This window comes from Sciurus vulgaris, assembly GCF_902686455.1.
Source record: "Sciurus vulgaris genome assembly, chromosome: 5".
NCBI classification, from domain to species: Eukaryota; Metazoa; Chordata; class Mammalia; order Rodentia; family Sciuridae; genus Sciurus; species Sciurus vulgaris.
The window spans coordinates 14,280,553-14,294,261 of NC_136465.1; the positions used below are offsets into that span (position 1 = coordinate 14,280,553).

General features: G+C 59.4%; 1 protein-coding gene across 10 annotated transcripts; it reads right to left on the minus strand.

The window, feature by feature from the left end:
* Positions 1 to 406: 406 nt before the first annotated feature.
* On the minus strand, positions 407 to 13,308 carry PDLIM2 (PDZ and LIM domain 2). Of its 10 annotated transcripts, none has more exons than XM_079142306.1 (11): positions 13,150 to 13,308; positions 11,887 to 12,082; positions 10,674 to 10,811; positions 9,809 to 9,960; positions 7,791 to 7,860; positions 7,544 to 7,695; positions 7,295 to 7,373; positions 3,600 to 3,682; positions 3,238 to 3,383; positions 1,556 to 1,673; positions 407 to 955 (listed from the first exon to the last, which is right to left on the minus strand). In XM_079142306.1, the coding sequence occupies exons 3-11, from the start codon at positions 10,764 to 10,766 to the stop codon at positions 778 to 780; spliced, it is 1,071 nt and encodes a 356-aa protein (XP_078998432.1). In that variant the 5' UTR covers positions 10,767 to 10,811; positions 11,887 to 12,082; positions 13,150 to 13,308; the 3' UTR covers positions 407 to 777. The 10 variants fall into 10 exon arrangements, with proteins under 10 accessions (XP_078998432.1, XP_078998435.1, XP_078998433.1 ...); XM_079142309.1 differs by having other exon boundaries at positions 10,674 to 10,814; XM_079142307.1 differs by lacking the exon at positions 13,150 to 13,308 and adding an exon at positions 12,197 to 12,335.
* Positions 13,309 to 13,709: the final 401 nt, after the last annotated feature.

Consider the following 13,709-nt stretch of genomic DNA (forward strand, 5'->3'; position numbering starts at 1 on the left):
AAAGTTGCATTGGCAGCTTTACACCAGGTAGAGCAAGGACCACAAAGACAGCTAGCCTAGTCCAGCTCCAACTGAGTGTGAGGCTGCCTCACCAAGAAACCTGCCTCCACCTCTCTGGTCCTCTGTTCCTGTCCCCCAGCATCTCTGCCCCTCTCCAGGCCCTCAAATGAGAAACATCCCAAGAAACCAAGCATCGTTACAAGAGGGGTAAGGAAGTACCCAGCCCATCTAGAGAAGCAACCTCTTTCCCTCTCCATCCCCTCCCCCACCCCACCTCATCCGGCACCCTGGCAGCAGAGCAGGTGGAGGGGAATGAGGACCACAGGAGGTAAACGCACACTCTACCCAGGAGCGAGGAGCAGCTCCTACCCAAGGGCAGGGGAAAAGAAGAAAAAACGACATCTACTTTTTGGCCGTGTTTATATGTTTATAGAGCTCATATGTCAAAAACTGCACAGTGAATACCATTAGCCTCTGACCCACCCCTCTCCTAGACACTGCATCCCACCCTGTGCACAAAGGTATCAAAGGAAGCCTGTGGTGCAGTACCTGTCCTGCAGGGGGAAGGCCAGGGAGAGTAGGGCTGCCCCTGGTACCCATAGCCCGAGTCAAGTCCCAGCCCTTGACCTCACCCAGCGAGGACAAAGGGGGCTTGGGCTCCCAAACTTAGTTCATGTAAGAGCCACCACCCACCATCACCCCATCCCTGACAACTTGCTCTGGGCACAGCCATGTCCAGAAGTGCGATAAGCAGAGCTGTGCTAAGCACTGTGGGGCTCAGGCCCGAGGGCTCAGGGTGGTGGACACCGAGTAGCGCTGGCGGGCATGCTTCTCGCAGTACAGCTCGTCACCCACCCAAAAGTGGCCTCGCATCTTCAAGTTCAGCCCGCAGTCTGCACAGGTGTAGCAACTGGGGTGGCGATAGCGCCCCTCCTGGATGCGCACTGCCTGGTTCCTGCAGGGGAGGGAGAACCATCAGTCTCAGGACAGGGACAGGATGGACAGAGAGGAGGATCAGGCATGAGGTTATGGATCCCAGGAACCCAGAGTTGACCTGGGGCAGATTTCATAAGCTTAGATTTTTTCAGACTCAGGATTGAACCCAGGGGCCCCTCATTGCCATTGAGCTGTATCCCCAGTCCTTTTTATTTTTTCATTTTTTGAGATGGTCTCATTAAGTTGCTCAATTTCTCACTAAGTTGCTGAAGTTGGCCTCTGACTTGTAATCCTCCTTCCTCAGCCTCCCTTATAGCTAGGATTGCAGGCATGTACCACTGTGCCTAGCAGAAGTTTGGAAATTGTGGAAGAGAAACCCAAAGCAATAGCATTTCTCATTCCTCTGGGGAGAGGGGAGGAAATGGGGAGGAGGAGAAGAGGAGGTGTTCAGGAAGCAGCCAGCCCAGGTCTTCATCGTGAGAAGACTGCAAATAGCCCGACACGAAGCCACTGGCGGTGCTTCCCTTTAGGGTCCCTGACTGGCTGCCCAGCCCTGCCTGACAACACCCCTGCCCCGCGCCCCCAGAGTACACCCCGCCTCCATGGACCCCACACTCACGCGATGCTTGTGCTGCATTTCTCACAGGTGTGGAGCTTAGGTGGGGTGGCCAGTGCCCGGGAGGTGGGCAGGGATGACTGGGGGCTCAGGGAGCTGGGCAGGAAGGCAGGTGTGCCACCTGGAAGGGGCGGGGAGACAGACATTTGAGAACTCCTCCCACCTACGGCAGCAGCCAGCTATATTTAGTGACACTGTTGGGGCCGCTCCCAGGCTTGTAGAAGATGCTTATGGGACTCAAAAGCAATAGTAGGTATGACGGCCCATAGGAGGAAGAAAGATGGTCCAGCCAGACCCTGGGTGAGGCTGGTAGTGGGCATGAAGGCCAACCATGGCCCCTGAGTTCGCCCTTCTAAGGCAACCTGGGAGCATCGGTGCTGAGTGCCTGACCTCAGACAAAGTAGGTGTTCCCTCCCTCGTGATCCAGTCCCGGTGATGCCAACAGACAACAGTGCTAAGCAATGACAGCGCCACATGCCTTTGTAGTTTTCAAAGGGCTTTTAGATGCGGTATTGCATCTGACCAGGTGAACAGCATGAGGAGGCGCGCAGAGAAAGTGGGCCGCTATTGTCCCTGCTTCAGCTAAGGACCCTGAGGCTCTCTTGACGAAGTTACCACATGTCTGTGCTCCCCTTCCCCACCACAGCTGGCCCTGGGCCCTCTTCCGGGAACTGCAGAGGCCTCAGGTCAGGATGTACAAGATGTGCTCCCGGGCAGGGCCGCAGCTCCTTGGCTGAGCACTTGCCTAGCATGTGCGAGACCCTAAGTCCATCCCCGCACCACATCATTAAAAAAAAAAAAAAAGAATTGTTCCAAATCTCACCCGGCCCACCCTGCCTCTGCAAACACTCCTAGGAGCCAGCCAACAGGGACGGTCATTCTGCAGCTCCAAGTCTCCTCCTGCCTGCCTGTTCCATCATCTCTCTTCCTCTCTCTCCCCTGAACAAGGCGCTGTCTCTCTCTGCTGCTCTAAAGAGCATTCCTCCTGAAGGATTAGAACACTGAGCTCGCAGCATCCCCTTCCTTGGGAGCTGGCCAGGTCAGTCTGCCCCAGTAAAAAGAGCTCTTCTCGAGGGTCACATCCCACTCCCGTTCATTGAATGAATAGCAAAAGGCTGACAGGAGCTCATATGGTCTGTCTGCTCCTGGTGGCACCTCACCAGGCAGGGTGACCTCCCTGACTCTCCTAGTTAAGAGGGCTCCTCAGCCTGGCTCTGAAGGCCCACATCACAGGGAATACGCTCCCTGCCGCCAGGCCTGACTTGTTCTCTCATGCCACACCCATCAGCCCTCTGGCTTTGGGCCTCCACATTCCACAGTGTTCCAAGGCCACCTTCTTAAGGCTGTTTATTGAAGTCTTGGTCTTGTTTTGGGGCCAAGTCAAATCCCTCTTCCTCCAAGAAGCCCTCCCTAGAGACCTAGCCCCCAGTGCCCAATGCCCACTCCCTAGGCACTTTCCTGGTCTCAGCCAGCACTGCCTGCCACCTTCTGTGTGCATACCTGGTAACTCTGAGCAGACTGTAAGCTCTTTAAGGACAGGGACTGTGGCTTGACACGGCTTCCCTGGCCTCTAGTTCTGTGATGAGCAGTTAATAGACACTTAAGAAACTCTACTTCCTTAGCCTGTGCGGTCAGGGTCCCAGAAGACCCAGGGACTCGCCTTCCCATAGAGCCTGCGGCCTCACCTCTCTCCTCAGCCTCCAGAGCTTCCTGCAGGAGCCGAAAGGAACTGGATTGCCTCGGGGCCACCCGGGCCTCGCGGTTTTCCTGCAGCATCTTGAACACTTCCGAGTCCTCCTCCAGGAGGCAGCTCCCAGCCTCCGAGTCCACGCTGTGGGGCGGGGCAGTCAGGAATGAGGGTCCCGTGCGGGCCGGGGTGTTAGGACAAGCCACAGGTCAGAAGAGCATGGGGGAGGGCGTTCTGGGAGCTGGAGAGCCCAGCAGGCTCAGAGGGGCTGGACGCCATCCCTCCCGGTGAAGCCAGCCTCCCACCTGTCCCTCTCAGACCCTCCAGGTGCCCTCACCACCCTGCAGGGTTTTCTGGTACCTGAACCTGGGGCTGGAGGACCTGGGGCCTGGGGAAGGCGGCAGCACTCGCAGGGCCGAGTCGCCAGCACGGCCGAAACCGGCCTGTGGGAGGAGAGCAGCGGGAGGAGTCAGGGCCCAGCCCAGGACCACGCGCCCACGGGCGCCGCCAGACTCTGCTCCCCGGACCAACGCCAGGGGGCGCCCGGCCCCCGCTGACCAGCAGGCCCTTTGCAAGTGACCGGCACCCTGCCCCGCCCACAGGGCCAGGGCACCAGGGCTGCAGGGTTCCAGAAGCCAAGGTGGGGCCAGCGCCCAGCTACGGAGGCACGTGGCATCTGCGAGGAGACCGAGCAAGGGGCAGAGAAAGACACCAAGTGACCAGCTCAGGACGCCCCTCTCTGTTAGGTCAAGCTGCCTGTTGGGGCTCTGGTCCCACAGAACAAGCAGAGAGGAAGCCAGTTGCCCTTCTGTGGGAAGGCCATGGAAACGTAAAGGGGTGGAAAAAGGGGTCAAGCTCACTGCAGAGAACTGCAAGGTCAGGATGGACAAGATGTGCTCCTGCCCTGGGGTGTAGCTCAGTGGCAGGAGAGGACTTGGAGTTGAAGAATGACCAGTCCCAGTCCATGGTGGCTGGTTCCAGCTCTGATGTGTAGCTCCTGGGAGTGTTTACAGAGCCATGGAGGGCCGGGTGAGATTTGGAGCAATTTGTTTGTTTTGTTTTGTTAATGTGGTGCTGGGAATGGAACTCAGGGTCCCACACAGCTAGCTGCCCTACAGTGAGGCCATGGTAACATCAAGGGGTAGAGCCAAGGAGTCAGGACAGGGGCTGGGCAGGCGCTTCTGCCACACACGCTGCTCCTTCCCAGGAGAAGGCCAGGCTCTGGCTGCCTGACCTCGCCCATCTGCCCTAGGAGGTCTGGTCCTGCCCCACAGAACTTCAGGAGCCAAGCCCATTCTGAGCCCACGCCCTGGCCCCAGGGATGCCCATCCATCCAGGCTCCAGAATTTCCTCACCTTCAACCTCCTTGTCAACCCTTGAGGCTGGTTTCTGGCCAGCCCTTCAGTATCCTCCCCCACTCTGTCCCCGTCCTTGCCAACCCCAACCGGATACCAATAAGTGGAGGAGGGGGTGCCATCTAATGAGCTAATGGAAAGGGGACAACCAAGCAGGCCAGGAAGGCCAGGGAGACCAGGGCAGAGATCCTGGCAAGCCAAATACTCTCACTTTACTATTCAAAGTCAAGGATGAATTATGAAGTCAAATTTTAAAGCTGCAGATGGAGCCCAGCGTTGTGTGGTTGACTGAAGAACTGTGCCTGGGGTCCTCAAGAACAATGTCGCAGGCTGGAGCTTAACTCCGTAGTGCAGCACTTGCCTAGTATTCTCAAAGCCTTGGGTTCCCTCCACAGCACGTGCCCTCCATGGGGTACCAGCCCTGGGCAGAGGGTGGGCTAACATCCAGCCTAGGCCCCCTCAGGAGCCAAGTCCTCATTCCCAACCAGAGGGAGAGGTATTTTTCCTCTTGGCATTAGCTCCGGAAGGCATGTGCTTGCTTGGAGGGGGCCATTTGCAGTTTCCAGAGAGCACCAGAAGGCTGGTGGTGTCCTACACCCTACTCTACAGCCCCAGCCAGTCAGGAGCCTGCTGCCAGGTCCGGGCACCTCCACACCCTCCATCCCGCAGCCCTTCCTGGGGAGCCAACGCTCCCACTTGGAGAGGACCTGCCTTACCTCCTCCCCAGACAGGGAGGGACCCTGCCTTCACTGAATGACCCTTCCTGTCCAAGATCAGGAAGGCTGCTCCTCCTCCCCTGCCCATCAAGAGCATGTCCCTAGTCCAAGCCCTCCAGGTTGTTCTGGGGAGCATGGGTGCCAGGAGAAATTCTGTGGTCCAACACATTTTGGAAATTAATCAGATCAAATGAGCTTCTCTCTCATGAACTTTGAGCATCTAAGACACCGAAGGGCAGTGAGCTTGAGGGAGCTATGGAGCCTGCGACTCCTGTACCCAGAGGCACAGTCTGTGGGTCAGAGGGATTTCTGGTTGTTTACCAGTAAACGCATCCTCACAGCCTACAGGGTGCCTGACGTGAAGCAGCTGCTCCATAAACACTTGTCACGGGAGTGACAGGAGTCCTCAGGGTCAGAGAAGGCAATTCAGACCATCTAGTCTGCTGAGGCCAAGAGAGGAAGAGGGTCTATTGCAGGCTTCACAACAGAGGTGGGACTGATCAGGGTCCCCCTGCCACCCAGTCCTGGGCTGCCCTTTAATATGGGGACTTGTTAAAGTGCAAATCGCTGTCCCACACACCTGTGTCCCATTCAGTAGGACTAAACTGGGGCCTGAGAATCCACACTTCTATCAAGTTCCCAGGTGCTGCTGGTTTGAGGCCTACTCCCCTCTGCCACCCATATCCCCTAAGGAGACCATGAAGGCCTGTCCTTGAGTACCAGGGTCCTACAGAGATGACAGCCTCCAGGAGGATCAGACAGAAAGCAGCCAGGAGGGACCACCAGCCCTAGGCCAAGGTCATTTCCAGCTTGTCTGGAATCCCCCCATACCCAAACACACCAGGTTTCACTCGGACCCTCGTCTCCTCCTCTCCCAGAATGTCTGTTGCCCATCATCCTCTAAAGCCCACCCTGTGCTCCCTCCAGTGACCAGAAAAATTCCTAATGAAGCCACCTGGGGCCCACATTTATCTCTCCCCTTCCAGAACACCTCCTTCTTTTGTAATTACTACCACACTGTTTAGAGCCTAATTGTTCCAGAACTGTTTTGCATATTTGTCTTATCTAGACAACTACATCTTAAATTCTTTAAAGACAGGGATTTCAGGGAGCACCTCTCCATGCCCATAGTACCCTCCAGGCTGACCATGAGGCAGGCACAGGGCTGGTTACCAGGAAGCCTGCACTGGGCAACCCCGGAGGACCCTGTCCTTCTCCAGAGTTCCCAGTTTCTAGTACCCTCCCCCAGCCCACCCGCTAAGGCTCTGCTTTCTGGAACGCAGCAGAATCAACCCGAGGTAAGATGTCAGCAGCTGGGCCTCATCCCTTTCACCCTAAAGGCTGGACATGCCCCCACCCATGCTGCCCCCAGCAGCTGTGGCCCAGGACTCTTGCTGCCTCACTCCCTCACCTCCTCACCCCTGTCCTTGAGGAGGAGAAATGCCACCAGTGGACATGGGACCTGGGCGGAGGAGGAATCCAGCAAAGGGAGGCAGACAGAGAGCGAGCCAAGTGCAGCCTGGGGCAGAACCATAGTCCCGAGGGGCTTATCCAGGCTGACCGGCTGACCGAGATTGAGCAGGAAGGAGGGCTGGGGTTGGGAGCTGGGGGCTTGGGGAGGGGAGGAATGTGTTCAAGAGATGCAGCCAGAGCCCAGAGGGATTTATCCCAACAACAGCAGCAAAACTATGTCAGCCCCAGCCCAAGAGAAACACTGAGAAGGGAGGAAGCCAGCAGGAAGGGGAGGGAGGGTGGCGGAGCGGGAGGAGGGGTGAGGAGTAGGTCTGGAGGGACTGGGCACTGGCCAGGCAGGTCTCAGGCACATGTGGCCCACCAGAAGCAACAGCCTCTGGCTCAATAGAAAAGCACATCTGTCACCAGGAGAGCCCCACAGGCTGCTCAGGTGGCACCAGATGCCTGCAGCCCCGGGGTGCCACAGGCAGCCGGGTGGAAAGGAAGGCGCTTCTCCCCCCTGGGTCCTCACCTGTCGGCCTGCTGGGCGGCTCCCATAGGAGAATCGGTCAGCAGCAGTGAGGCCTGGAGAGTGCGTCAGACCCTGGAAACTGAAAGGGAGGAAGCGTGGGTTCCTGGAGCGTGGGTTCAGGGCTCCCCACAGCCAGCCCAGGGACAAGGAGGGGCCTTCGGGGTCCCCAAGGGTAGCTAGTGAGACTCTGAGGGGCCTGGCCCAGATCTGGTAGCCCAGGAGGCCAGGGCGCCCACCTGCTGTGCTCACCTGTGGCTAGTCACCAGCTCTCCAGAGGGGGCCAGCGGGCTGGTGGGAGGTGGGGTGGAGAAGGGGCTGCCTGGCCGGGGGCTGAGGGAGGCCGGGCTGGAGTAGGCAGACCTCAGGGAGGACTGGCTGTCAAGGTGTGTCCTCAGAGAGCCCTGTGGAGAGAGGGCAATGGGAGGAGCTGGGCTGCGCAGCTCCCTCAGCCTCGCCGCTGAGGCTGAGGCTCCTGGTCCCGAAGGCCATGGCTTACCTGGAAGCGCGTTGCCAGTACTTCCAAGCAACCCTCCCCGTTGGTCTGCCCAGGAGAGGCAGCCCCAGACCTGAAGAGGCAACAGAGGGAAAAAAAGTGTCCCAGGAGTTCTGGGCCCCCCAACACCCTACACCCTGTGACGATGCTGTCCCCAGACCTGGTTCTCAAGACTTGCAAAACCTCCAGGACATGTGGACATGAGTTGTCAGCTTTTAACTTAGCCAAATTCAAAACAAACAGCTGTTATAAACGAACCACCATCATTTTTTAAAAGAAAGGACAGAATTGGTCCCAAAAATAGAAAAGATGTAATTTTAGCAAAACATTCAATAAATTCAATTTTATTAGAAACTCCTTACATATCTCACTCCTCTTTTTTTCCTCCCCCCCCCATTCCATCTAGACTTTGTCACTGGTCAGCATCGGACTGTAGGGGGAAGCTGGGGACGATGGCCGACTCTATAGAAATAATCCTTCACGGTTGAGCCCCCGGAGAAACTGATGCTGAGAGGGGAAATGAACTGCCAAAAGTCCCAAAGCCCCTCAGCGCCAGGGCCAGACACTCACTTTCCCCACCCACAGGCTTTCCCCCACTGCTGGTGGCCTGAAGCCTGTGAGAGGGTCACTCAGGGTCCCTTCCTCAGGCTTCTCCTACAAGGGCAGACCAGCCCCTTTCCCTCCATGACAGGCAGCTGAAGGACCTGGAGAACCAGAGCAATAAGCAGGCCCTCACTCCACCAACAGCAGCCAGTGACAGGAGCTTCCCTTCTCCAGGGACCCGTTTCCAAAGCCCTTCCCAGTGAAGCCAGCTGGGACCTTAAATAGGAGGTCACTGGTGGGCTGAAGCTGGCTAAAGTGGGGAGAGAGCCCCCGCTTGCCATCCTCGCTACCCCAAGATCACACGCTGCACAGTCCCTAGACTTCTGGTCACTTCTGAAGAAGTCAGTCAGCGGAACCTCTGCCTCCTTGGGGAGGTATCAGGAGCCCAGCTCCGGCTCTGCCCCAGAGCATCTGAATGCCCATAGGAGAGGTGAGGAGGGGGTTCAGCAAAGGGAGCAAGTCCCCTGGAGCTGTGGCTTGCCTGGGTATGTGCTCCCGAGAGGGACCTGAGAGGGGATGATGGTGTCAGCAGCTCCCATCCTTCCCCATCCCAGACTGCACCTCCTGTAGACTTGGGTTCCATTCCCAGATGCCATAAGGTACACTCCACCCTTCTCCCCTGGGTCCCACTCCTGCAAACACTCAGGGGCCACAGTGGCATGAAGAGAGCCAGCGTCATGGGAGTCAGCTCCTGCAGCACTCGGGGAAGAGCTCTTGGGGGGGGGGGGGGGGCATGGCGGCAGTGCTGGAGAGAGTCCGGCAGGAGGAGTGACGGCAGAGAGGTGGGAGGTATCCAGAGGGCCCTCCTGACTTGGAATCTCCCAGCATTCCTGATCTGTGACTCACTGTGATGGCCCACCCCAGGAAGCCACCTGGTCCTCACAACCCTGGCCTCCGGTTCAAAATCCCATAAGCCCAGGAATCTTCCTTCCCCAGTAGGACCTGGTGACCAGGAGGGATGCAGGAGCTCCATGAGAAAAAGAGGCCCAAATTCCCTTCCCCCACCTACATCTGAATAAAGGCCACCTCCTCTTACAGGCTGGGGTCCGGAGACCTGCCTAGGACACGCCTTCCTTAGAAGTCTCCCCTCTTCAACCCACTTCATGCCCACACCCTGTACACTCTTGGGAACCTGTCAAACCCGGGCTTCCAGGTATCTGGTGCCAGCTTGCCCTGCCCAGCCTGTGGCTGCCTGCCCAACCTGGCGCCCACCTTCAACCAGCTGGCCAAAGGGACACCCTTCAGCCCACCCTGCTTCCCTCTCCCCTGCCGTGGGCCTGGAGCCTGGGACCTCCTCAGAGATGTGCAAAAGGAGCCTGGGAAGGCCAGGATGGGGCTGCCCTGGAGTGAGGTGGTTGCCTGACAGTGGGCCCGCAGAGGGTGGGGGAGGCCCACAGGCCCAGAAGTGGGGAGCCTACCGGTCCAGCTGCAGTCTCAGGGGTGAGGCACTCTGGCGGATCTTGCTCTGAGCCTCAGCGTGAAGCATGCCCTCTGCACTCTCCCCATTAATGGCCAAGATGATGTCTCCAGGCCGGAGGTCAGCGGCCTCTGCCCTACCCCGCTCAGTTACCTGTCAGGGATAAAGAGCGGGTGGGTTCACCGTAGCCAGTAGAGATGCTGAGGTGGTGGTGCACCCAGGAGGCGGGGGGGATGGAGCAGGAGGGGACTTCCCTCTGCTGCCCAAGAAGCACAGAAACTGGGCTCAACCTTTGACCCCCACTCCCCTCTCTCTGCCCTTCATTGTCCAGCTCACCAGTTAATCCCCTCCAAACACTCCAGTGGCAGCCCCCTCCTCTCCTCTCACCCCAAAACACACACACATACACACACACAGCTTCTATCCGAGGCCTCCCAGGAATGTGTGGTGGCAGACTTTCAGGACCTGAGCTGGGAAATACTTTTGGTAGAGAGCCCTGCCCGTGCAAATCACACCTTGCAGGTGGCTGCCTGCACACCGACCGCCTTCTGGGAAAGCTCCCAGCCTGGGTCAAGAGGGAACTGTCAAGAACTCAGGGGGCTCTTGTCCTCTAACCACCCCAAATGGCTGCCAGCAGGTGTAGGATTAGTAACTGAGGAGCAAAGGGCAAGCCCTCTCCTTGGCCCACTCCCTAGAAGCTGGTTCCTAAAGTGGCCCCAGGCCCCACAGCAACAGTGCCCAGCCCTCCCGCTGCCCACACTGCCAGCAGCAGGCCTCAGACTCCAGAACAAAACAAGGGAGGCATCTGTGGAACCCCGGGTAGACAGGGCATAACGTAGCTCCTTATCTCCCAAACTAGTCCTTACCTTGGTCACCCTAATAGGTGTGTGGAAATCCCTGCCCCCGGTGATGCGGAAGCCCCAGGGTGCTGGCCCCAGCACATCCACCGTCAGCGCCATGCTTGAGGAGGGGAGGACAGGAAGGTGGGGACCACTCCCCACGACCTACTGGAGGGAAAAAAGAGAAAAGGTGACAGGTCCCCAAGCAGACGTCAGGGGCTGGGGTGGTAGAGGAAGTGACTAAGTCCCTCCTTCACCCCCAAGTTTCACTTCCCCCCACCCTGAGAAACCCGCTCAGTTCCCACTTCGTGGTCTTCAGCCCAGCAGCTCCCAAGAGGCTACTATCCTCATGCCACACAGGGCCTTGCTGGAGAATGGGTGGGCAGGGGCTGGCAAGCCGTAGGAGATATCTGCATTTCCTCCCTCCCCTCCTCCACCATCAGGACTAAGTCTCTCAAGTGCTTGTTTCCTGTCCCCAAAACTGACAGCACAAGGTACTTCCTCCCCACTCTGGGGGAGGGCAGGCCGGTGGCCTGGGTAAAGAAAGACTCTGGCACAGGAGAGACAGCAAAGAAGGGGTGGCCCCACCAGACTAAGTAAAAATCTGACCAGGCTGGGGGTTGGCTGGGGTCAGGTCAAGGTCTTCAGAGGGGCCTCCTGGCTGCCTGCCCAGCCCCTGACAATGTGATTCAGATGGACAAGATCCACTTCCCACTGCCCCCAGGGGCCTGCTGCCCTCTGAACAGCCCCAGCAAGGAGGCCAGGGCTCATCTGCCGATTGCGGCACACCCACCCCCTGCTGCTGGCCAGCAGGGAGAGAGGGCTGATGTTGCCTGCCAGCTGGGGCCACAGGCCTCCCATCCACTGCCCCCTCTGCTGGGCAAGGGAGTGTCCTTGCAGACCAGGCCCTTGTGGGATTTCCTGAGCCTCTAGGTCTGGAGCCAGGAGCCAACTCTGGCAGGAAGCTGCAATGCCAGGCTGAGCACCACCCTGCCCAGCACCCATCCTGGGGCTGTCCCTGGGGAGGTCCAGAGACTGCAAGTGCTGCCTGATCTCCCCTGAACATCGGCACCCTGGGGAGGGGATACTCAGGCCAGCCGGTCTGTCTGCCCCTCCCCTGTCAGCTAGCTTCCCCTTTTGCCCAGGCGTGGGCTCTGTCCCTCCCCGGGTCCCCAGGCCCTCGGGCTCTCAGTTCCCAAGGCCTGGTGCTGGTGGCTAGCGAATGCCCTGATTCCCAGACCTTTGAGCCCGCCGGTGGACTCCGACTGTCCTCCGCGCTGTTGGTGCCGCAGGGAGGAGCCCAGCCTGTCTGCCCGGCTCTCCCAGTTCTGGAGCTTTCTTCCCTCTAAGGCCAAAGTACCCCCACGGGCAGGGGGCTGGAGGAAGAGCACCGAGTCCGGGGAGTGCCGGCCAGCGGGGCCCACGCCGAGAAGAGGCTGCAGGGAGAGGGGCTGTGGGCCGAGGGCAGGGTCCGGCCGCAGGAAGCCAGAGCCGGCGCGGCCGTGCGGAGGGTGCGCAGGTGGGCGCGCGCTCACCTGGCTGCCGCTCACCTGTCGGCCTGGGCGGCCAGGCCGGGGAGGGGAGGGAAGGAGGGAGGCAGGAAAGGAGGGCGAGGACCCGCCGCCGCTCCCGCCGCCGCCGTCTGCCCGACTCTGGGGAGAGCCCGCCCGGGGCTCCGGGACCTGCCTCCGCCCATGTGATCCCGGGGCCGCCCCTGCCGCCGCCCCTGGCCCGGGAAGCCGCCTCCTCCGCGCTGCTGAGCCCGGGCGCTGCCACCTGGCCCGCGCCCCGCTGGAGAGATGGTGACAGACTCTCCCCAGGGCCCCCTCTAGGCTGCCGTCGTCCTGCCGAGGTGCCCGCATCCTCCCGAACGCCCCTGAATGCAGGGACGCCGTTCAAGTGACGACTTCTCTCCCCCTGCGCAGACAGGCTGCGCCCCCTAAGCTGCCCTCTTAGGCTCCCCCAGGCCGGCCGCGTGCCCCTTCTACAAAAGGGTCCTGAGCCCCTCTTCCCCGAGCCGGGAGGGCTGGCTGGTCTGCCTGCGGTCCTCCCGGCTCCTCCGCCCACTCCAGCTCCCACGCTGGCGCAGATGCGGTCTCGACATCCACAAATCCCAAGCTAGGGCCACCCTTCCGCCCTCCTCTGCTCCCTTCCCGGACGGCCGGCCAGCCAGCCGACATGCTGGTTTGGCGTGGTCCACCACGGTTCCTTCTCTGAACGCAGAGTGCCCTGGTTGAGATACCCAACAAGCCCGCCTTGCGCAGGGGGACCTGGAGAAGATGGAGACTCCTGACTGGAGGGTCGCCAGGTACCTCTCCTTCCTGCTGACCTGCCTGAGGTGGACCAGCCTGAACCACCACCACTGGTTCTGCCTGCCCTTTCCCATCTGCCAAAAGTCTACCGCACAGGCGCTAGGGATAGGGACAAGACAACCAAGAGGGAGCCTCAGGTGCTAGCTCAGGCAGGAGGAGCCATCTGGCCAATGGTTTCCCCAGAGCCATACCTGGCAACCCTCACCCTGGGGAACTCTGGGCCCTTGGAGCCTTCTCCTGCACCTTCGGCTGGCCTCCCAACTTGGCACTCTGGGGAGCACACCTGTGGGCACAGCTGTAACCTGCCTGCCTCAGGTGTGAGTCATTCCTCTGAGTTCCTCTGTGAGGAGTGCCCTCAGCACCTCCTCACCTACCCTGTCCCCGTCTCATCCTCCTGTACTCTGTCCAGCTGTCTGCCCTGCCACCTCCCACAGCCTCTGTCCTGGGTGTGTAAACTACTTTCCTGTGGACTAACCCCAAGCCTCCTGGCAGGGTGCTTTGCCTGCTGCACCAGCCATACCTCCCCAGCTAGATTGGAAGCATCCGCCACCTTTTTTTTTTTTTTTTTTCTGTCCTGGGGATGGAAGCCAGGGCCTTCTGGATGCTAAGCACGTGCTTTCCACTGAGGGACACCTTCAGCCCCCGGAAGCCCCTTGAGGGAGCCAGAAATCTAAGCAAGGCAACCACAGCCTTGGGGGTCACACAAATCTAGCCTCGAATGCCACATCTGCCTCTTACTGTGTGACTGTGG